The sequence below is a fragment of the Onychostruthus taczanowskii genome, unplaced genomic scaffold (assembly GCF_017590055.1).
Source record: "Onychostruthus taczanowskii isolate IOZ18803 unplaced genomic scaffold, ASM1759005v1 scaffold90, whole genome shotgun sequence".
NCBI lineage: Eukaryota > Metazoa > Chordata > Aves > Passeriformes > Passeridae > Onychostruthus > Onychostruthus taczanowskii.
The window spans coordinates 3087135-3111861 of record NW_024506994.1 but is presented as its reverse complement, the minus strand read 5'-3'; the positions used below and the strand labels follow the sequence as shown (position 1 = coordinate 3111861).

Sequence of the window (24727 nt, the reverse complement as noted above, 5' to 3'; positions counted from 1 at the left end):
TGAAAAATCCCACTGGAGAAACACCTTTGCAGGACAAGGTGTTATGAAATATAGAGATGACAAGGTCCAGCACAGAAATGCCAAAAGCCAATAGGAAATCAGTTCAGTTAAAGCCTGTTACCAACACAGACCTGCCTCTTACACCATAGATTTTCCCCAATTATTTAATTAGATCCATTTATGGATATATTTTTTTTTTGTCCATGCAGTGCCTTAGGACTGGATATGACCAACTGAGCAACCTCAGGATATTTAAATGACAAAAGCAACTGAGCCATCCTGATTTCAGACCCACTCCATCTCAACACAAAGCCATGTCAATGATTTCCTCTTTTTGAGAGGGAAAAAAAAAATTCTTGAGGTTTCTTTTTCTTCCAAAAAGAAAAAAAACCAGAAGTACTCAAATCGTGACAAAGTTCTGATTGGCCTTTTCCTCTTACAATCTTCCACAGCCTAAAAGCCTCCACGATGCAAAAAAAAGCAAAGGCAGCAAAAATCCACCTCCAAAAAACGCAGCACAGCTTTCACACCAAGTGTGGTTAAAAAATGACTAAGTTTTCTTGATATATGAATTTGTGGGTAAACCATTTATCAATGACCTGTTTACCTGTGCTGCAGAGTCCCTCAAGCAGAGGGCCATGTCATTCCCCTTTGACTGATTAATTAGCCAATCAAGGGATATTTTTCACTGTGAGGCAGCATGGGTTATTCCAGCTAATGCCTGGTCTCTAATGGTAACACATTAAAGCCAACTTGGCTCTTTAAGCCTCTGGAAGTGACCAAAAGGGAAGGAGAGAAGATAAATCAAAAAGAGCTCCCCCCAGTTTTGTTTCTGTTCCTTAACAACCCCCCCAAGGAACAAATGTGGAGGCAAGACTTCTCCAATGAAGAGGGGAAGAAAAAGCACCTTTACTTCCAGATTGGGAGATATCTCCTCCTCTCCCTCTCTCCTGATATCTGGACAGCAATAATTTATCCTCCAGTTGATTAACAAGGTGCTTATAGAATAGGCAACAAAACATCAATACTTTGCTCTTCCTCTTTTTTTTTTAATCAAAAGCACAACTAGGACAGAATGCTGGGTAAAAGAAATTCTTCCTGGTGCTCCTGAAACACTCTCATCTGCACGGAGAGATATAAAATATATGGCCCAAATTAACACCTTGAGCCTAATTAATTTTCTGATTTGCTGTGTAGGATGTTGTAAGTTACCACCTCAAAGCAACAGGGCTTTAGATTCACTTTCCAAGGATCTGTGCTGCCAGATTTGCTCTACCTGTACCACCTGTGCAGGGGGTTGGAACTGGATGAGCTCTGAGGTTCCATCCAACCCAAACCATTCTGTGGTTCTGTGATTTCGCCCTTTAGCTGTACTGTCCTGTTGCCCTCCTTGTCACTTTGTGTCATCAGCCTGTCCTGGTTGCTCCTCAGGCACGGGCAAATGCCTTGCCACTGCTCACTGCTGGCAGAATACGGTTTGGGGTTGTTTTTTTCTCTTCTTTTTGACCCTTTTGGCTGTTAAGAGTCCATGGTGGGTGCAGAGCAGAACTAGAGAGGCCAAAGTTCCTGCAGTACTACAGAAGCTGTAAAAATCCCTTGATAATAATCCCAGAATGGTTTGTGCAGGAAGGGACCTTAAATCATCTTCCATGGGCAGGGACACCTTCCACTATCCCAGGTTTCTCCAAGCCCCATCCAACCTGGCCTTGGACATTTCCAGCGATCATGGGGCAACCACAGCTTCTCTGGGCTCCCAACCCTCACAGGGCTTCCCTACCCTCACAGGGAACCATTTTTAACTCATATCTCATCTGAACCTCCCCTGCCTTGTCTCAAGACTATTCCCCCTTGTCCTAGCACTTAGGACTAAAATTCTGAAGCAAGTAGAATGTGCTGGTCAATCCTCATATCTTATCTGAACCTCCCCTGCCTTGTCTCTAGACTATTCCCCCTTGTCCTAGCACTTGGGACTAAAATTCTGAAGCAAGTAGAATGTGCTGGTCAAAGCAGCAGAGGTTTAAAAGATATTAAGATTCCAAAATATTTCATGATTGAACAGGGCAGGCCAAGAGTTCCACGTGCACAAGGACAGGAATTCCACCACGAGCTCATCTCCTTTAGCCACACAGAATCCAAGCACAACACAACCACAGGAATCCAACTTCAGTACTGGAGCTGCTCACAGAACAGCTTCTGGGAGCTGTTTTACTTAAACTGATCCAACTCTGCCCATCCCAACGGGTCTAAAGGTGTTAAATTCATCTTTTTTCTTGGCTTCACTCACTGAGGAGCTGGGGTTTCCCTCAGGAGACTCCTCCAGTGCCCTGCTGACATCATGGTGAGGAAGCCTGCTGAAGAGTAAGTGTGAGTCTTCCTTTTTCTAATTGAAGTTCTCACCCCCAGTCCCACTGCTGGCTTTTGCCTGCTCTGATTACTGTCCCTTCCCTTCCTCTACTCCTCCCTCCTCATGACCCCCAGGTATTTATAGGCAGAGAGGTCATCTTTTTTCTGCCTCTTTTCTGAGATGAACGTATCCAGTTCCTCCACTCTCTCCTTCTAGGACATGCCCTCTAACCCTGTCTCCCATTTTACTAAATCCTTTTGGACTCTCTCCAGGTTTTTGATGTCTTTTTTTTTTTTCTGTTCTGCTGCTCAGTCCCAAATACCTCATGCTAACTGTGGTCTCCAAAGCAGAACAGTGAAAAAATCTGTGTTAATTTGTAACTCATTTTCCTCTTCTGCAGGTTTTTTCCCCTTCCCTGGCATTGCCAAAAAAGGGAGCAGCAAATAAATTTATGTCCTAACCCTGCAACAAATTTGGTCACAGATTAAAAAAACCCCCTAAGATTAAACTTGCAACTTACCTAAAAGTTACAATTGTGAAACCCCACTAACACCAATATCACGATTGGTATTTTGCAGAGAGAAAGTTGAGGTGCAGGGAATGGTATCAGTTCACCCATAACTTCAGGGAGCCCATGGCAGAGCCAGACTTTAATGGATTTTCAGCAATGTCCCCTAAGATTAGCCAACATGCTTTTGTGATAAGTGCTGGGAAATATAAATCAGTTGAGGAAGTTCTGCAAAATGTGTCAGAAGACAATTTCCTGATTTAAAAAGAAAAAAAAAAAAAGTGAAAAAGCACCAGGGGTGGACAGTTCCATTTCTAATGCCTAACAAGGAAGAAATCACTGCAAGCCTGAGACTTTCGGGCTACTTGGATTGGGTGGCTTAAGGGAACTTACGCAGGTTTACATCCAAGTTACACAAACTTGGAGGAAGCAGATTACTCATGGAATGGTCTGAGCCATGCATGTGAGATGGATGCAAAACACTCAAGTTTTTATGCATCTCCAACAGGGTTTGAGCAAATCAGAGCTGCTTCCCCCAGCCCCCAGAGTGAAATCAGTGCCAGAATCATGTTGTTCAGCAACCAAGTTGGGACCGTCTGCAACTCATTCCCAAATCCTCAGCTTCACTCAGGAGCATTTTCTCCAGTGATAAGGCTCCATCAGGAAACACAGCTGGATGGAGGAAGGAAATTCTGAGAAGCAAAAAAAATAGTGGGGGTTCCAGGAAGTTCAACCAGATAGGAACTAATGGAATTTGTTTTTCTGTCTCCCCAGCTCCCAGTGTTCCTAAGCAAGTGAGAAAATCACAGGGAAAAGTGGTGGCAAAAAACAAGTCTGGCAGATCTTAGCCTGCAAAACAGGTCCTCACTGCAGGTCTCCAGAGAGCATCATAATTACAATTCAATATTTTCGATCACTTGCTCTCCCTGGGAAAAACTGCAGACGTTTTCAATTTAGGTCCACTCTGAAGCTCAGCCATTGTTTTCTTCCCCACCTCGTTTTTTTGACTTGTATTTTTTTTTTTTGTGTTTTAACAAAGGTCCCTGTGTAGTTTATTAAGGAGGTTTGAGTTGGACACACGATTTATCAAAAATAATTTAAAAAAAAAGACTGTTATGTTGAACATTCAGGAGAATTAAAAGTTGTAATTGCCTCTGATTAGTAACACATACACCAGAACCATCAAAACAACAGCATTGTAGTTTTATTACTTCTAGAGAAACTCCTTTTGACCCTCAGGGGCAAACAGCATTTCCTTCCACATCCTTTGCAATTCCCCTCTTTTGCAATCTTTGCAGTCCTCTGGCCAACTCCCTCTTCCTTTGATAAGGTAGATAATCCAAGTTTCAACATTCCCCACTTACTGCTGTAAAGCTGGTGTGGAACAAGAGAAAGGATCCATTACCAGAGCATTCAGAAGAGCCAGGATTATCCTGCTGGTCCAGAGACCATCACTGAGCCTTGAGTTTTCCCACTAATTCCCCTTGGAGCATAAGCACAGATGGAATTCCCTGTGTTTTGCTTTTTTCTTCTCTTTTCCTAACCTCTGGCTGGTGTGACACCAGCCAACCAGCCAGACCTACTGCAACAGCAGGGAGGTTTAGATTGGATTTAGGAAAAAATTTCTTCATGGAAAGGGTTGTCTAGCACTGGAACAGGCTGCTCACAGAAGTGGAGGAGTCACCATCTCTGGAAGTGTTCAAGAAACACGTGGCTATAGCACCTGAAGACATGGCAAAGCGGTGAACAGGCTTGGAATTGAGGATTGTAAAGGTCTTTTGCAGCTTTAACAACTCCATGATTCTATGATGTCTTCTGCCCCTTAAGTGATCTCTTTTATCCACCCTCTGAAATTTTGTCATGGGTTTAAACTGGAGGCTTTAGGGAAGGCTGATAATCAAAACTCTGGACAAACTCCTGAGGAAATTGCCATAGCTGACCCTGCTCTGAGCAGGTGACTCCTCTGGAGAACTCCAGGTCCCCTCCAGTCCCAGCAATTCTGTGAAAAGCAGCTCCTGCATCTTCCCATTAACTTACACCCAAGTTTTTTCTGATCCCAGACTGAAACAAATAGAAATAAGGGGAAAAGAATTAAGCTGAAAATCTTTGTCAAAAGATCAAGAGTGGAATTTTAGCTCTGTTGGGGTCATTCAGTGCACATCAAATGTGTGCTGAATGCTTCTCAAGCTGCACCTCTGAGAACAGAGGAGGGAGATGATACCTTAGAAAGAGACTCAGAGACAGGACTTCAAGCTATAAAATCATGGAATGGGTTGGGTTGGAAGGGACCTTGGAGATCATCCAGATCCACTCTCTGCCACAGGTGGGGACACATTCCACTACCCCAGGGTGCTCCAAGCCCCATCCAGCCTGGGCTTGGACGCTTCCAGGGATCCAGGGGCAGCCAGAGCTTCTCTGGGCACCCTGTGCCAGGGCCTCACCACCCTCCCAGGGAGGAATTTCTCCCCAGTATCCCATCTAACTCTGCCTTCTGTAAGTCTGAAGCCATTCCCTGCATCCTGTCCCTTCCTGGTCCTTGTAAATAGTCTCTCTCCATCTTTCTTGCAGCTCCTTTCAGGTACTGGAGGACCACAGTTAAGTCACCCCAAAGCTTCTGTTTTCCAGGCTGAACAATCCCAGCTCCCTCAACCTTTCCTCACAGCAGAGCTGCTCCATCCCTCTGATCTTCCTGGTGCCTCCTCTGGGCTCACTTCAACAGCTCCAGGAGTTTCTGGGCTGGGTCATGTCCAGCTCTCACCCACCAGCATCCCCAAGTCCTTCTCCCAGGGCTGCTCCATCCCTTCATCCCCAGACTGGATTGATCCCAGGGGTTGCCCTGGTCCAGATGCAGCACCAGCACTTGGTCTTTTTAAATCCAGGAGGTTCCTGTGGCCACTGCTCCAGCTTTTCCAGAATCAACAGGGGTACATCCATGTATCCTCTCCATTGCACCCACAGCTGGGAACCTGCAATCAGATTCATGGATAGAAGCAGTTCTGGCTCCTGTGGAAGTATGGAAGTCCTTATCTTGTCACCAAGGAAAGCAGCCCAGGGTTGTAGGAGTTGAAATTTGAAGGGAACTGGAGCCTACCACAACCTGCAGGCAAACCTAGAGCTCTGCTGGGCACCAGAGCCCTTCCTACCTCATCTCCATGTAGGAACAACTCAGTTCCAGGGGAATGGCAGCACCTTCCTGCTCCTGCAGGGAGCTGTGTGCCACAGCACGGAAATGCCCAGAGCTCAGGGATTTCAAACCAAAGGCAAACACAGGGAATTCCTGCAAAGCCTCACAGGGCACTTCCCTTTGTGCCACCTTAAGGACCAGGCTCCAGAACATGATGGAAAGGGATCATAAGAGTTCATGGATGCAGTGCAATGAAACTGCTCAGAGCTGGAGGGCCTGAGCAATGCACTTCTGTTCTGTGCAAACTCCACAGACCTCTGATCCATGAAGAGAAGGAGAAGGGGGAGCTGGGGGAAGCAATTGTGCTGTCTCTGGCTTCCTCCCCCTGTGGCTGCTCAGTAGCAGCCAGAAGACAACAATGCAGCTCCAAATTCTGTTCCCTCCTGCCTAGATTTGCATGAGGAAATTTGGGTGCTTAGGAGGGAACAGTCTGTGACTTTTCTGCCAGGAGTTTGAACCATTTCAGGAAATCTGCACAGCAGCCATCAGCCAACCACTGCATCTGTCAAGGGATTGGCAAAAACATGCACAAACTTAGACACCCTTCATAAAATCTGTGTCATTTCCAGTGTTTATCCACAAAAGAGCAAATGTTCTGCAGGAAAAAATCCCAGAAGAAGCAACTTTCCAACTGTGAATTTCAAAAGATGTAGAACATAGAGGGAAAACAATACCAACTACTTGAGACAACTCATGAGTAGGCAAAATCTGCTCCCTCAACCCCAGCAATGCTGAGCAGCTTTAAATCCCAGTTTGTCCTGCTTCCCACTCATCTGACAGCAAGGAAGCCAAGGAGAAGATCCAGGGCATATTTAGGTGATCAGAAACAACAGGGCTCCCTGGTACAAGTTTACCCACAGGATGTGCAAGCTCCAACAGCTCTCACAGACTGGAAGTTCCCAAATCCTTATTTCAGCTCCCAGTGACCTGCAGTGAAGTTCCACAACAATTTCCAAGGGCACAAGGAGCAAGGCGTCACACTGCAGTGTATTCCAGAAATTTCCACTCCATTTCAAGCCCCATCTTTCCCTTAAAACCAGAGATTTCCAAGAACTTGGGCAATTCCTGCAATATATTCATTTGTGCTTTTCCAGATGTTATTTTTTTCCAAAGAATTTTTCTGGATATGTTGGTCAAGTCACAGTTATTTTATCCACTGATTGAGCTGGTCTGTCGTCTGCAAGTGAAAATGCTAATGAACACATAAATAAAATAAAAACTGGTCCAAACCAGGATCTCATTACCCAAACTTAGGGGAAAGGTCTTCTCATCAAATATTTATCACTGTTCAGGCCACCTCTGAATCTTTTGCAGCTGGTCAGCCTTTTGCAATTTTTGTGAAAACAAGGGCAGTTTCTGGAGATTTCCCAGTTGCTACTGAATGTCCAGTTTTATTTTGGATATTCATGGATCTTTCACAGAATCATTTAGGTTGGAAAAGACTTCTGAGAGCATCAAGTCCAAGATGTGACCTTTCAGGTCAAGCAAATTCTTCTTTGTGATATACATTTCCTACCAAAAAATTAAAATACTGGAGTTCCTGATCTCCAAAGAAGTTATATCACGACAATTCACAAAAACAGGAATTAAATTTACCCTTATTTCTTCACAGTTCAAGCACAGCACTTCAAGTAGAAAAAACAAATTGGCAGAAGACATTTGGATATTTTGTTACAAAGGATAATAAACAAGGAAACAAGAGAAATGAGAGGATTCTTGTTTACCTGGGTCTTGGCACTCTTCTGCCTTCTCCCAAAAATGCAGGACAGGTCCTGTTCAGTGCGTGATGAGAGATCCTTTCCTGGAAGGGGTAAAGAGAGGGAAAAACCCCAAAACCTTCACATCTGAGGATGCATTTTGGTAACAGTGTGACACACAGACAGAGAGAAATTGCTCTTGGAGATAAACAAAAATCAGGAGGTCCAGGCTGGATGGGGCTTGGAGTAACCTGGGATAGTGGAAGATGTCCCTGCCATGGCAGGGGGCTGGAATTAGATGAACTGTAAGGTCCTTTCAAACCCAAACCATGCTGTGGTTCTATGCTAAAGTGACTAAATGAAGGTACACAAGAGGAAATGTGTGTATGCATTGGGATCTTTGGATTCTCACGAGGATTCCCTATTTCTGACAGAATTAGGGAGTTATAGCTCCTCCACACAATGAAAAAAAAATCAATTTTTACTCAGTGGGGACTTTTCTCCGATTTCTGATGTTGCTCTTGAAAAGCAAAACCTCCACTTCTGCCACACACTGGGTTAGTCCAACTCAAAACCATTTCAAGGGTGAAGCAAAGATTTCCAGGAGGGCCATTATTGCCATCTGATTGTTGTGTGGTGAGCTGGATATCAGACATGGAGCAAGGAGAGGGAAGCAGGAGAGTGTGATTTGATATTCAGAGATACAGGCAAAGGTTTAACCAATTCCACAGTGCAGGAGTTGAGTTGTCCACTGACTGTCAGAAAATTCTTTTGGAAAAGGTCAGCAAAAGTTAAAGAAACAAAATTAACTCAGACAGGTCAACTTGTTAAGACTCTGCTGGTGTCTCAATCACCTGAAAATCAGTGACCTCAAAATGAATCTTGTAATGGCCAAAAAAACCCAAAACAAAAAAAGCCCAAAAAAACAACAACAACAACAACAAAAAAACACACACAAAAAAAAAACACCCACAAAAAGAACAACAAAAAACCCCCCCAAAAAAAAAAAACCACACACAAAAAAAAAAACCACCCACAAAAACAACAACAAAAAGCCCCACCAAAAAAAAAAAAAAAAAAAAAAAACCCAAAAAAAAAAACAAAAAAAAAAAAAACCAAAAAACAAACCAACAAAAAAAAAATCCCAAATCTTCTTTTTCCTGGGATCCTTAACTGTCCCTGGAGGGTAAAGAGACACATCAGCCTAGAGGAGCAAGTGTTCCCCAGCTTCCTGCTGCCTCATTGCACTGCCTCAAAATGGCCTTGTCCAAGCAAGCTGGAAGACACTGAGGTTGTTCTCAGTTTTCTCTTGGCCAAGGCTTGGAAGGTGACACCTAAAATCCACCTGCTCCTGTTTTTAGGATATGCTTCTTTTCCGTGCCTCCTCCTGGACATATCCCCCATTTTTCCTCTAACAGAAAACCAACTCAGCTGACAGCCCCCATCTCCTGCAGATTCACAGGGGAGAAGCTACTAGAAAAGCAGCTGATTTAATCTGAGCTTGGGGTGTATTTCCCAGATCCAGGGGTGGCTGTTCCTCCAGCAGTGAGGCTCCAAACCAGCTCCGGGAGCGGAAGCCGCGTTTGGTGCCGTCGCTGTTCCCTTCTCCCGCTTTTGTGTGAGCTTGTCTTGTTTAGTCTGAAAGGAAGCAGGACTGCACTTCAACAACAAGGGCCATGACAACACGAGCTTTTCTCAAATAACTTTTCCTCTTTCACTGAAAAAGGACAATTTCCCTGTGTCAGGCCACAGAGGGTACAAGCAAATGAGGGGCTGCCTTGTGGAAACGTGACCAAACAAATCAGGAGTATTGTGAATATGAAAGCCTCGAGCTGTGTTTTACATGCTCAAAAGACACTTCTTTTTTCCTCTATATTTAGTAAAAGGTTAAATCCAAATCAAAATAAATCCTCTTTGCTCAGACAGGCCATGGCCTCTGTACTTGCAAGCCCTGAACCAATTTAATTGTTTAATGTCATAAAGTGGCAGGCTCATGTTAACAGCTCGGACTTCAAGGTCGAATTATTTCACCAAAAATCCCAAACCCTGATATGAAAATCTGGCCTCCATTCAGATATCAATTAGCTCTGTTTTAGCAGAGGCATTTGCTGTCAGAAAACATTACACAGAGCTTTCAGTTTAATAAATCAGCCATTAGTGGAAACTGATCCTATCCATGCCCTGAAATGGGCACACACCGTGTGAAAGGGGAACAGAGCAAAAGAAAAAAGGACTGAACAACTGTCAAGGTCCAGAACCTGGGCTGACTGAAATAATGTCATCACTCTAAGAAAGAAAGAAATTACTAAACTCCACAAGCTCTTGATAGAGTTTTTCTGGCTGCCCTAATTTATGCCATAAAGTACCTGGTCGATGTAAGAGGGCTTTCCTCTTCCTTCATGAAGGTTTAATCTGATCCCTGATCTCATCCACATGATCTCTGAGCAGGGGTTACTGGGGATTGCATGGGTTAGTGCCACGCAGATGCCCAAGTCACTCTCATCTCACCTTTGCCTTCTGGCCCCATCCCTGTCCATGCCCTAACCACTCAGAATATTTGCTGCTCCTTTATTCAGTTCCTTCACTAGGGAATTGTTTTATTCCTATCACCAGCAGCCCAAGGCCACCCAAAACTGCCCAAAATAAAGAGGAACAGCACATTAGAGCTTTAAGCAAGTAGCCACAGGGGGTGTTTCTAAACCCAGGTTTTACTTGCCAAATTTAGACTCCACAAGGCAACAGATCACCTTGAGCAGGGTTTGTTCTAATCTTGGCCAGGGCTTATGAAACAACAAAACTCCTCTTACCTTTGGCAAACTTCATATAATGGACACGTTTCTTGGAAGATTTGGATTTTTCTTCGAGGCTGAATGTCTTTTTCTGCTTTTTCACTGAGAAATCTAAAAAAACCAGACCCGAAACAAAGAGGGTCCAGTTCTGTTAGAGGCACTTAAGCACCAAATTCAAACATCAGTTTAATTAACTTTCTCTCTCAAAATCCAGTCAACAAAATATCATCAAGTATTACTGAAGAAAGCATGCTAAGTTTTGTCTGAAATATGTCAATGCTTGATTTTTTTTTTTTTGCCCCATCCCCTTTCTCTCCTATTTCCACTCCAACGTAATTTGAAAAGGCAGATACAGGCACTCCAGGTCAAAGGCAAACCCATCTCTGTAGTAAGAAAATAATAACAGTGCTGTTTTTCATAGAGTATCCCCAGCACCAGAATCTGAGAAAGATGTAAGAAATAGTAGGAAATAAAATACTGATTGAGCAGAAAGAAAAAGGGGGGAATCCCCCCACCCCAACAGGATTTTAATTTCTAACCCTACACAAAATACCTTTATTTGGACATAAGCTGATACATCTGCATAAGGAAACTGAATGGTGACAAAGCTTTTCTGTCCCTAAGGCCAGCTAGAACAAATTGCCACATCCCTATTATCTCATTTTCCAGGCTTCCAGAAGAGGGACTGCATCTAAACTGTCCTCTGGGAATGGTTTCTGGGGCTGGCTCAGTCCCAGAGTCACTCAGCAGTACTTTGGGAGACTGTGAGCAGGTTAAGGCCATGTGAAGGATTAAGCTCACTATTTAACAGCACAGAGATCACGTTCCTCTGCTGTGGCAGGTTATTTTGGAGGTACAAATGTTCTCCTTGCAGTCACAGAACCTGTTAATTTACAAAACATTGCCAGAAAGAGAGAACTAACCTGTTGTACAGTTAATTACTGCCTTACTAGTCCTGAAAAGAGGCAGCACAGGAGTCTCTGCTCTGTAACTCCACAGAGGGTTACTATGGTGAGGTGTTTTTTGACTCCCTGTGGGATGGGTAGGGAAATCAACCCATACCCTGAGGGCCAAGCTGAGTCACCTTTTTCATATGATCCCACCCTGGAAAGCTCTGCTGCCCAAGCTTTTCTGACACTGGAACTCCAGCACTTCCCTGTTTGAAAGGCAGTGCCACCTGATCAATCCCTGAAATCCCCAGCCTGCAGTGGGAGAGCTGAAGGCCAGCAGGCTGAAAACCACTCTCCCACTCCCACACTAATGGGAAGAGAAAGGACCAGCAAATCCAGTTTTTAACAAAAAAATGCTCAATAAAAACGGTCTGTGGGGAAAGAAAGGATGACAACTAAAATATCCTGACAGCCATGCAGCACTTTGAGCCTGGTTTCCAATCTCCTGGTAGCAAAAGGAGCATTACACAGCAAAAGGTTTCCACAGAGCCTTCCTCCACGTTATTCCTACAGGGAAAGGGGCAGCAGCACCGCCTTGTGCCTGCACGGAGGAACTTCACTACAGAACGTGCTGGCACTTGCAGTGGGCAGGGAAATACATTCCTGTGTCTTCCAGGGACTGGAAAATCCTCTGACAAACTGAGTAAGTGCTGCAGGAGTATTAACGTGCTTTTTAAAGCAATTTAGACGGGGCAATAAAGCCACCAAAGTGGCATTTGTGCAGCAAATGTGATCGAGGTGGATGTGCCAAAGCACTGCAGGGTGTTGTTCCCACTTTTAATCCATGGGAAAGGGTCAGTCACCATCACTGAGGATCCCAGCAAAAGAGTCAGGAATTATAGAATGGTTTGGGTGGGAAAAGACCATGGAGTCCCAACTCCCTTCCACTATCCCAGGTTGCCCCAAGCCCTGTCCAACCTGGCCTTGGACACTTCCAGGGATCCAGGGGCAGCCACAGCTTCTCTGGGCAGCCTGTGACAGAGTCTCACCACCAGCAGACGAATTTCTTCCTAATATTTAATCTAATCTAAACCTGCCCTCACTTGGTGCCCAGCTAGGAAAAAAACAAAAGGAAAAGACAGCTAAAGCTACAGACACTGAGGGTATCTGAATGCTGGCATCAACCCCATGGAACCCTTCCTTTCCAACCTCTAATTGCAATCCAGCTCTGGCAACTGCACCGGTTCTTTAAGAACAATGAAGTTTTTCAGCTGACTTTTAATGCAGTTTGAAACTGGAGGGTGGCCAATAATGTTACATTTGCTCCTGCAGCACAGCTGCAGGCAGAGTCTTTTCCTGGATGAGTTCTGCCAGCTTCAACAATTGCCAAAAAAACAAGTTCCAAAGCGATGCCTTTCTGTAAATCACCAAATGTGACTCTGACCCGGAATTGCCAAGGTGCACCCAAATTTGTTCTCAGTGATTGAAAACTTGTCCCAACTCCTAAAAGGACCAAAAAACCTGAGTGAAATAAGAGTTCTCACGGGTCACTTTGCATGAGGTGACCCAGGGAAGAGAGCAGAGCTTAGGGCCAAGCCTTGCTCCCTGAACCTTCCTCTGCTGACTCACCGTGGGCCTGGCAAGTCATTTCGGCTCTCTGCTCATCAGTCTGCAGGTTTCCCACCAGTTACACCTCCCTGATCTTCCCAGGGCTCAAGTTGCAACTTGGGCAGGATTTAGTTCTAAAGGGAGACAGGAACTTGTGGAATTTCCCCATGAAATGCTCTCCTACCTCTCCAGGAGCTGAGTGACAGCACTGAGTCCTGGGTGGCCTCATGATTTCACAAGGACAGCTTGCATAACAGGTTAAAAAAGGTGTTTTGAGGCATCAGGCTCAAAATTTTAATCCTGTTACTCCAGGATTAGAAAATCTCCTTGCTAACTGGTTTTCCTCCTCTTCTTTCTGCATTTTCTCTCCCAGAAAACTCAGTGCTCAAAGGTTAAGAATGAATGAGTGAAGAGTTGGTAAATTCACTAATCTGGCAATTCTGCCCCAGCAGCACAAGGACAGGCTGGGTCCAAACAGGAGCCCCTGTTTTAACAACACTCCAGAGAGGTGTTCAGATACAAAACCAGAGTTTAAACTGCATTTAACTAAAGGAGAAATGATAAATCACTTGATAAAACAATTTCTTCTCTAAGCTCACACATACCACAACTTCTTAACTTCATTTTCACAAAGCAAGGTCAGTTTGTAAGAAGCTTTGCAAAAATAGAAGACTTTAAAAATAGCCCTTTTGGGAAAGGGCTTGTGTGCCCCACTTGTGTGCTCAACACCAGGGCTACAAAAATCACTTTATGCCACACTCAGAGCAGAGATGTAGAACTCTGAGGCAAAAGCTACAGAGCAGCTCTCCAAGGACAGGAAAAGGGGGAATTTAAGAAGCCACTGGAGCATGGAAGCCAAGTGTGACAGTTCACCAGCAAAAGGAAGGCAAAGCATTGCAGTGTTGAGTGATTGCTGTGAGCCTTCAGACAGATTCTGGGTGCTTTATAAAGAAGGAAATGTTCCTCTAGGTACAGCCCAGGGAAAAGTGTCCCAAATATTGTGATCCTGGATAAAATAAACAGGTCTAGCATTTTATGTTTTCTTTCCTCGAGAAAAAAGCTTTCTTTGAGTGTTGAGAGCAAAACTGATCCACTGAGAACCACAAATCCACACTCATGGATGGCAACACATCCTTTGGCTCCCAGTGATTTTGGGGAAGGAGTTCTCAACCTTATCCAAAATATTATTTGCATCACAAACTGGGCCTCAGGAACTTTTTAAAGACACAGAATGGAAACTCTGCTGAGCTTCCAGCATCTGATTGAGCCAAGCATGAACCTACCTGTTTCACCCTGTCCATGGCAGTTATTCAGCTCAGCCAGAAGCTGGTTGAAGTCATCCTGATGAGCAATCCAGTTGTCCTGTAAATATCACCCACATGAATACAAGGCAGAAGTCTTCTGAACCAACACAAGTTTTACAAAACAGACACTAAGACTCTTAGAAGTAAATTAATTGGATATATCCAATCCTTGCTGGTGGGAGGGATCCTGGGAAGCTCCACAGGTGGTAACAGCAACCACAGCTCCTACAGCCACCCCAAAGTGAAATGAAATTAAAAGGGTTGTCTTGGAAATCCTCAACAATCCTGTTTGGTATATGCTACCACCAGCTGTGACTACAGATTTCACTGATATTCCCTTCAAATACTTGTGCTTTTGCTGAAATGGGATCCATTCCCTGCCCTGGGTCTAGTGCTCACCTCGTGATTGATGGTAGCTCCTAATCCCAGCACGTCGTTTTTCACCTTAACTCTGATGTGTTCTGGATTTCCTTGCTCCTGAGCCCCGAGACCCTAAGGAGGATTTGAGGGTAAAAATGTAAGGATTTCACAGCAGCAATTAGAGCTTTTGGTCTGTGAGACAGTTCACAAGAAAATACAGCAAAAAATAACAACTTCCTGTTAATTTGCCAGCTTGTAGCTGAATTCATTCAAAGACATTACCACACAACACACAAGGTTTTTTAAATTTACTACTTAAGCCTCCAGCAAAGCATTATAAACACTAAAATAGCAACAACATTAAGTAGTTGGGTGATTAATCAGGAAGCCACCTGACGTTCCTAAGCAAGCCCAAATTGTTTCCAGTTTTCAAACAAGACTCTACATAAGAAGAACGTGCTTCTCCCCAAAAATGTCTCTGCCACTGGGAAGGGTAATGGGAATGGGGCAGATCCACACAGAACACACAATCCAAACCAAATTTATATGGAAGGAGAGCAGGGAGGGGCAGGGGAGAAGCAGACTGGAGCCAGCAGGACATTCACAACTCCTTCCACCTCAAGAGTGGATGAAAATACTGGAGCAAACAACTTTGGGATTGTTTAATATGCAGCAATATTCAGGTCCAGGGTTATCTTTCGCAACTCCATGGTCAAGGCTAAAAAATTAAAAGGCAACACTTTGGGTTTAAAACTTTGTTCCTGGTATTTACCTGGTTTTTGTCTCATCTGTCACAAATCATCAGCCCAATGTTTTAGAATTAATAAACACTTATATGGTGCTGCAGTGGAGAGAAGCCCTGCAGACACATCCTGGGATATGGAAGATTTGAATGGATGAGGCCTGTTTGGAAAAGGCTTTTGCTGTTACAAACAAAGAAGAGTTTATTTGGTCAATGGGGTGGAAAATTTGCCTTGAAACTTCTGCTGACCAAAAAGTATGGAAACAAGCAGGACACTTGGCCACACATCCTTCCCTGACCAAATTCCAGTACAACCACTTACAGGATTGGTGTTAAGCAGCCTAATTTCACTCCCAGATGGGTTTTTGCCCCTTAATTTAATCAAGGGAAAGTTCAATTTGTCCAAGTTTGTAATGGAATGGAGACATAGATCCTTCTTGTACAACTGCTGGCCAGGAAGACCCAGTATCCTGAGTGGGAAACGTTGTGAGACAACTGAGGCAACAGTTTAAATCCAAAAATAGGCTTTAAGGCATTTACATAATTGAGAGTGATCCTAATTTTATGCCTTTTAAGGAAAGTCTGGAAGAGGAAATCTAGAAGAATAATTAAAGTTAGTGAGGGTTTTGTGGGGATTCTTGTCACTGAACACCCTGATGTGCAGCCCCCAATCTCAGCTTTGCTGAGGCATCTCTGTGGAATTAAACCTGCAGTTTGCAGGTGTCTGTGCTGACCTTGAGGTTTTTATTAGTGCCAGAAACCAGTCCCTTCACCCACAGGTCCAGGTTACAGCTGGGAAGGGACACAGCTCACAGCATTTTAGGAGGTTCAAGGAAGAGATCAGAAAAAAAAATCTTAAAACCAGGTGAAAGACTAAAGCAGGTCCTGGAGTTGCTTTAAAGAGTACTAAAAGCAGGGAGAGAATTGAGGGTTTAAAGGCAGCTTAAAAACTTTAACCCAATTAAATGTTCCAACTCCTGCTCTCACTTGGGAATTTAGATTGTCAAAGAATGGAGAGAAACTGGAAAGCAGGAGAGGCACAAACAAGACTCTGTAACAAAGTGTAGAAATCTATCACTGCTCAAATTCCCAGTGCACTTAAGAGAATAAATCAAAACTGTCCCCTGGCAGTTTTAGACCCTTCAGCTACATTGTTCTCCTTTACATCCTACCTTTCCTTTGGACCAGCCCATCTTTTCCAGCATCTTCTGGCCAAATTTGGAGTCATCGTTGCTCCAAGCGCTGTTCCGTGGATCCACGGACCATTTCTGCCTTCTCCGGGCTGCAGCAGGAAGGGAAAATTCAAACAGGCTCTAGTGGCATTCCCAGAGAGTTTTTGGTATTGAATCACAACAACCAAAACTCTTCATTGCAAAAAAAACCACTGCAGAACTTATGCCAGACTCGATATATTTTGGGGGTTAATTTTACTAAATGAAAAAAACACAACAACAACAATAAAAGCCCAGTGAAAATATTAATTATTATGGGAAGATGCCAAAGCGGGATTGCTGCGGAAGTTGCTGTCCCTCAGGATGGGCTGCAGTTCAGGGGAGGCTTTAAGGATTACCATTTAGGTGTGAATTCCATATTGACTCCAATTTTGTTTTACATCTGGCTTCAACATGGAGTCTATAGAGGAGGAGATTATGATGCTGCTTTCCCAGTTCTGGACAAAATCAATTCTCCAGGCTTCCCTCTAACCAGAACCCAGAAATTTCAGTATCTGGCTTCCTAACAAAAGCCAAATGAAAAATCCAATGTAAGTGATCAGAGAAAGGGAATGACAGAATAGAAACCTGTGGGATTTCAGCCTTTGGATTTCTCAAAAATGGTTTATGGGAAAGCTGAAAAGCTGCCATAAATTATTGCAGGAATTAAGAGATCCAAAGAAGAGTCAAGGGCTCCTTTGTCCTATGTGGATTCCTAAAGAAATTACAGATTCCCAGACCCACATGTTGCCTTTCCCACCAGGAACAGCTTCCTTGAAATCAAGGAAGAGCAGACAGCCCAGTTAACCAGTCACTTGAAGTGTGCACCTAAGCCCAGGCAGGAAGAGAACCTAAATAAACAAGACAAACAAAGAATGGGAGACAGGAAGATCACAAACTTCATTAAACACCATGGGAAATGCTGGATCAAAAATGACCGGTTAACCCAAGGCCACACAAGGCAGGGAGAAGCCAAATCCAATGAGGTGTTTTCAATGCAATCAGGAAGTCATCGTTCCCTAAAAGACAAGATTTGGGATTTGGGCCAGAGGGATTGAGTATTACAGGGATGTTTGACTCATTTTTTGCCCAGTTTGTTTCATTTTTAAGGAACTAAGACTGTCAGAATTCAAGGTGGATTTTTTGTTTTTAATCACACTTCCGAAACTTTGAAGCTCCAAACAGTCCCCAAACAGTTTTTAACTGGGTTAAAGGCCCGAGGGCTGTGAGGGGAACCCAACCTTTGCCTGGTTCACTTCTCTACAGGAAACAACTTATTAACCTCAGAGGTTCTGGCTGCCCCTGGATCCCTGGCAGTGTCCAAATCCAGGCTGGATGGGGCTTGGAGCAACCTGGGATAGTGGAAAGTGTCCCTGCCCATGGCAAGGGGTGGAATGGGATGAGCTTTAAGGTCCCCTTCCACCCCAAACTATCCTGGGATTCTGTGATTATTCCCACCAGGAAACCTTGAGAGCAGCAACTCCTCCAAGCCCTGCCCATGGTACCAAGAAAAGATGGGGAACCAGAACTGTGGTCTGTGATTTTAAACTTCCAAACAAACTGGGATTCCCTGCTGTCCCATGGAGAACCACAGGCTCAGCCTGGAGAAAAGGAGGCTCAGGAGGGACCTTGTGGCTCTGCACAATTCCCTGACAGGAGGGGGCAGCCAGGGGGGTCAGGCTCTTTTCCCAAGGAAAAGGGACAGGAGAAGAGGAAACGGCCTCAAGTTGTGCTAGGGAAGGTTTAGATTGAACATGGGGGAAAAATTTCCTCATGGAAAAGGTGATCAGACATTGGAACAGCTGCCCAGGGCAGTGGTGGAATCCCCATCCCTGGAGGGACTTCAGAGCCCTGTGGATGTGGCACTTGGGGACACGGCTCAGTGGTGGCCTTGGCAGATGCTTGGACTTGGAGGTCTGGGAGATCTTTTCCAACCTCAGTGATTCTGGTTCAAGGGTTCCAGCAGATCTTACATTCCCCAGCTGAGCAGCTGCCCTTCTTTTCAATCACAGCTTCAGAAGTGAATTTCTATGGTTCTTCCTGAATATCTCTCCCTGTGGAGAAGCCCCTGAAATGTTTTGCTCCCAGCAGGCTGTTGGTCACAAAGCACAACGGTGTCAAACACAATTATTTCTTGAAATTAAAAGGCATTCCCTTTCCCAGCACTTTCAATCTAAGTGTTGCAACCTCCTTAGCTACACTGTGGGATTAATCCTCATGTTTCTGTCAGGTTAACATACTCTGAATTTTAAATAGGGTGAGTTAGATGGAAAAAACCCCAAACAAACTTGCTTTCATCTTTAGAGAAGTATTTAAGAAAGCCAGGAACAGCTCCATGCCATTTACAGAAAACATAATATCATCTTCCCTTTCCAAACAAACAAAATCCACTAATTAATCAATAATTTATCAGAAATGTAAATTTGTTCACTGATCTCTTTAGAGCAGGAGAGAAAACCAGGTAGAAGATTCAGCTCCTAATTTAACACCAATTTTCTGGGCTGCTTCAAAAATGATGCCACAGGCAGTGATGGAACTCTGGGAGAGCAGCACCATCCAGTGGAGAAAATCCTCATTTCTTTAGGGAATCACAGAATCATCTGAGATCACCGGGTCCAACCAGCCCCCAGCACTGCCAAGGCCATCACTGAGCCACATCCCCAGATGCCACATCCATGTGGATTTTAAATCCCTCCAGGGATGGGGACACCAGCACTGCCCTGGGCTGGACAACTCAACTCCTTCACTCAGATATTCTATGATCTGGAAAAGATCCATTACTAATCCCTTTCCCAAGATGAATTCTATGCTTGGAGCATGTTTTTAACTATAATTTCTGAAATTTCTCATCCAAATCCCTGCTGTGTGCCCAGAGATGGTCTGGGGGGCACAGGAAGGACAAAGCTCTGGATCCAAGCTGGGAGAGCTTGGGCTGTTCACCTGAAGAAGAGAAGGATCCAGGGAGACCTGAGAGTGCCTAAAGGGGCTCCAGGAGAGCTGGAGAGGAAGCTGGGACAAGGGATGGAGGGCCAGGACACAGGGAATGGCTTCCCACTGCCAGAGGGCAGGGATGGATGGGATATTGGGAAGGAACTGTTGGATGTGAGGGTGGTGAGGCCCTGGCACAGGTTGCCCAGAGAAGCTGTGGCTGCCCCTGGATCCCTGGGAGTGTCCAAGGCCAGGCTGGACAGGGCTTGGAGCAACCTGGAATAATGGAAAGTGCCCCTACCCATGGAAGGGGGTGAAACTGGATGAGCTTTAAGGCCCCTTTCATTCCAAATAACTCTATTATTGACATGTCCAATTAAAATAATTAACAAATTCTGAAAAAAAATTATACCAAGTTTGCACTGTAAATAGCTAAAAAAATTCATATGCAAATGCAGATTTGCTTCCCTAAAATCACAGCTTTATTTCCCACTGTACACCACATTTGTTATTTGTATTGCCCAAATTTCCTGCAGCCCAGCAAAGAAATTCACCAGACCTTGGGCTCTTGGTCAAGGGTGTCCTGTCAGAAACGGGGAGCTCAACTTCTCAATCCCCTCAGAGGCAAAACTGAAGCTCTTTGTTTCCAATATCAGGGATATATCAATAAAATTCCCAGAATTATGGAATATTCTGAGCTGGAAGGGACCTACAAGGATCACTCAGTCCAACTCCTGGTCCTTCACAGAGAATCAAACAATCCCACCCTGTGAGAATTGTCCAAACACTCCTGGAGCTCTGGCAGCCTTGGGAATGCCACCATTCCCTGGGGAGCTGTTCCAGTGCCTGACACCCTCTGGGGGGAGAACCTTTCCCTGATCTCCAATCCAAACCTGACACAGCTCCAGCCATTCCTGGCTCCTGTCCCTGTCACTGGGAGCAGGAATTGGAGTTGTCCCTCAGGAGAAGCTGCAGCCCTGGTGAGCTCTGACTGTGGGAAATGCAGGCTCAGAGACAGAGATGGACACAGAGTTTGATTTAAGGCCCTGGAGATGGCTTGAAGCTTCGTAAGAGTAGGGAAACAGACCCAAAATAAGAATAAAGATTTGCAGTTTAAGCAGAAATATGTTTTAAGCAAGCTGAAACAGACCCAAAACAAGAATAAAGATTTGTAGTTTAAGCAGAAATATGTTTTAAGCAAGCAGATATAGGCCTCATGTAAGTGAACAAATATGCTAAGCAGGACAGTAGACAACAATTCAAGTTTAACAACAGAACTTGTTATAGAGTTGATAGAAAAAGATAAATTGGGGTAAATCATGTGATTGTGATGCTAATTGTGATTAGCAATTGGTTATGAAGATCCTGGTAAACTTTGTGGAAGCAGCTGATTGGATAAGAAATCAGAAATTTGGGTAATAAATGCCTTACAAAAGGCATTGTAACTAGAATTGTAACAGCTTCTGATGTGATGGCTTTGGATGTAAGAACCTCACAGTCCCACCTTTCCATGGCTGATTTTGCAATAAATCATCTTTTAAACTCTTCAGTCGACCCCATCTTTCTGCATCCCCAACATCTGATCCCAGTCCCATCCTGGACAAACCCAGTGCCCTCTGTCACTGCTCACTTGGTCCCTGCAGACCCTTCCCCACCCAAAAATCCTCCTCTGGATGGTCCCTAAAAGCAGGAGATTGGCACAGGTTGAGCTCAGCTCCAGCACTGCCCCAGAAACGAGACAGGCACCGAACCCAGCACCAACACCTGACCCTGCCACGAACCCTCAGTGTACCCAAAACCCAGCCCTGCCACGTCCCCTGAGTGTCCCCAGCACCCACACTCAGCCCTGCCACGTCCCCTGGGTGTCCCCAGCACCCACACCCAGCCCTGCCATGTCCCCTGGGTGTCCCCAGCACCCACACTCAGCCCTGCCAAGTCCCCTGAGTGTCCCAGCGCCCACACACAGCCCTGCCACATCCCCTCAGTGTCCCCAGCACCCACCCCTGGCCCTGCCACATCCCCTGAGGGTCCCAGTGCCCACACCTGGCACTGCCATGCCCCCTGGCTGTCCCCAACACCCACACACAGCTCTGCCCCGTCCCCTCCATGTCCCCAGCACCAACACCGAGCTCTGCCATGTTCCCTGAATGTCACCAACACCCAGCACATGGCCCTGCCACATCTCCTCAGTGTTCCCAGCCCCCACCCCTGGCCCTGCCACATCCCCTGAGGGTCCCAGTGCCCACACCTGGCACTGCCATGCCCCCTGGCTGTCCCCAACACCCACACACAGCTCTGCCCCGTCCCCTCCATGTCCCCAGCACCAACACCGAGCTCTGCCATGTTCCCTGAATGTCACCAACACCCAGCACATGGCCCTGCCACATCTCCTCAGTGTTCCCAGCCCCCACCCCTGGCCCTGCCACATCCCCTGAGTGTCCCAGTGCCCCCCCCCAGCCCTGCCATGTCCCCTCAGTGTCCCCAGCACCCACACCTGGCCCTGCCACATCCCCTGAGTGTCCCAGTGCCCACACCTGGTGCTGCCATGTCCCCTGGCTGTCCCCAACACCCACACACAGCTCTGCCACGTCCCCTCAATGTCCCCAGCACCAACACAGAGCTCTGCCATGTTCCCTGAATGTCACCAACACCCAGCCCTGCTGCATCCCCTGGGTGTCCCTAGTACCCAAACCTGGCCCTGACATGTCCCCTGGATGTCCCCAGCACCAACATCCAACCCTGCCATGTCCCCTCAGTATCCCCAGCAGCTACACCCGACCCTGCCACGTCCCCTGAGTGTCCCCAGCACTCACACCTGGCACTGCCACCTCCCCTCAGAGTCCCCAGCACCAACACACAGCTCTGCCAGTCCCCTCAGTGTCTCCAACACCTGGCTCTGCCATATCCCCTCAATGTCCCCAGCACCAACACACAGCTCTGCCACCTCCCCTGGGTGTCACCAACACCCAGCACATGGCCCTGCCACGTCCCCTGGGTGTCCCCAGCACCCACCCCCAGGCTGGAGGTGTCTCCCCTCAAACACACAGCCAGAGATGGCCCCGAGCCACCGACAGGATGAGCTGTCCCTAAAGGTGTCCAAGGGACCTTCCAGCTGCTCCTGCCCTGCCTGGGACACGGCAGACCACACAAAGAACCCCCTGCACCCCCTTATTCTGTACCAATGCCCCCCTGGAGCCCCTTCCCGGCCCTCCCAGCCTTCAGGCCCCACCTTCTCCTTAACCCTGGGACCCTCTGGGTGCCCCTTCCTGCCTTTCCCAGACCCCAAATCCTCCATTTTTCACCCCCAGGGACCCCTGGAGCCCCTCCTCTGCCCCCCTTTTCCTTGGCCTCAGGATCCCCCACGCTCCCACCCTGCCTTTCTCAGCCCCAATCCCCTCGTTCTTCAACATCGGGATCTCCTGAGCCCTTTTTGCCGCCCCGGTCTGGACCTCCCAGCTCCCAGACCCCCCCGTTTTCGCACACACTGGGCCCCTCCGGACCGCCACTCCTGCCTTTCCCAGCCCCCAACTCCCCAGTTCTTCAACACCGGAGCCCCTGAACCCTTTTCCCGGCCATCCCGGGGTCTCCCCACCCCATGACCCCCTTCCCCTGACACAGGGAACCCAATTTTCTGTACAGCGGGACCCCTCATCCCACCTCTCCCAGTCCCTGCGCTCCTCTTTCCTTAACTCTGGAACCTCCCGAACCGCTTCATCCAGCCCTGGAACCCCCCCGCACCCCTCAGGAGGGGCAGCGCGGCCCAGACCCCTCAAGGCAGGGCTGTGGGGAGGGTCTCAGGCCGCTCCCGGGCCACCGGCTAGTCCCCATTCCCGCGGCATTCCCGCCGGGATCGGCACTCACGTTCCGCCAGCATCGCCATCTTGGGGGCCTTCCTGCGCCCAGGGGGACTTTCGTGATCTCCGGCGCATAAAAAGGGCGGCGTGGCTAGCGCCTGATTAAAAAAAAGTTTTAAAACAGGCGAGCGCGGCGGCCACTAAAGTGAAAAAAAAAAAAAAATAAAAAAAAAAATAAAAAAAAAAGTTTGCAAATTTGCTAATATTCTAATAAATATCTCAAAACTCGTCTCGGCTGTGTACCAGCTGGGGGAAGGGGATGAGCCGCGCTCGCTGTGTGTGGCTGGAAATAAAGATCACGGGCAGGGGGAATATTGCAGGGAATTTCAGGAGTGGATGTCCCTGGAGTTCCGAAATCTCGCTCTCGTGGGAGGGAACTGGGGACGGATACCCAGAGGCATCTTGAGAAACATCCCCTTCCTGCCTTTCTGTGAAATGTGTGTGTGTGGGGGGGGGGAATAGATTTTATTTTTTATTTCATATTTTTAATCTTTTTAAATTTTATATTTTTATTATTTTAAATTGTATTTGAGGAGTGACGAAGCCCCTCTGAATCAAAGTGCTTCTATACAGGATTTTTTTTTTTTTTTGTTACGTTCTTGAGCCTTTGTTCTATCATATTTTCTGGGATTTTTAGCATCTCTTCAGTTGTTTTATTTGAAAACCAGCGCCCAAAATATGACTGAGTTCTTCAGACATCTTTCTCTGGCTCCCTTCTTGCCTGAATTTTGCATCTAAGTGCAATATTTTGTTCATTAATGTCTCTTTTATAGAGGGATAGAGGTTTTTTGACAATTCTGTCTTTTACCCTTTACTGAATTACAGTATTTGTGCCTTCCATGTTGTTGTGCTCTTCTGAATTGTGGCTATTTGGTGTTTCTCCTTCTCTTTCCCAGCTGGACTCACCTGGAAGTGCCCCAGGTGTCCTCAATACCTTGAGTGAGGTTGATAATGGGAGGATGGAGCCCAGAATGGCAGGGTGGGTGAGGCTGGAAGGATCCAGGGTCAGGTTGGAATGGCTCCTCTGCTCCCACCTCGCTGCTCCAGCGGGGCCATCCCAGAGCACAGGGCACAGGATTGTGTCCAGATCATTCTGGAATATCCCCTGTGAGAGACTCCAGACCCTCTCTGGACAATCTGTTCAGTGCTTGGTCACTGCACAGGAAAGTTCTTCCTCGTGTCCAGGTGGAACTCACTGGGATCAGCTCCTGCCCGTATCCCTCCATGCCTTGTCCCAAGTGCCTCTCCAGCTTTCCTCCAGATACAGTGAGGCCACAATTATGTCACCCCAAAGCTTCTCTTCTCCAG

At 46.3% G+C, this 24727-nt stretch overlaps 1 protein-coding gene across 1 annotated transcript in view; it reads right to left on the bottom strand.

The window, feature by feature from the left end:
* Positions 1–23453, bottom strand: part of PINX1 (PIN2 (TERF1) interacting telomerase inhibitor 1) — a 63323-nt gene extending 39870 nt beyond the window's left edge. The window contains exons 1-6 of the mRNA XM_041426194.1: positions 23427–23453; positions 16599–16708; positions 14724–14816; positions 14304–14382; positions 10541–10633; positions 7761–7837 (exon numbers count right to left, since the gene is read on the bottom strand). Of these exons, the coding sequence (XP_041282128.1) occupies positions 7761–7837; positions 10541–10633; positions 14304–14382; positions 14724–14816; positions 16599–16708; positions 23427–23445 (471 nt within the window). The 5' untranslated portion in view covers positions 23446–23453. The remainder of the gene's footprint in view (positions 1–7760; positions 7838–10540; positions 10634–14303; positions 14383–14723; positions 14817–16598; positions 16709–23426) is intronic.
* Positions 23454–24727: the final 1274 nt, after the last annotated feature.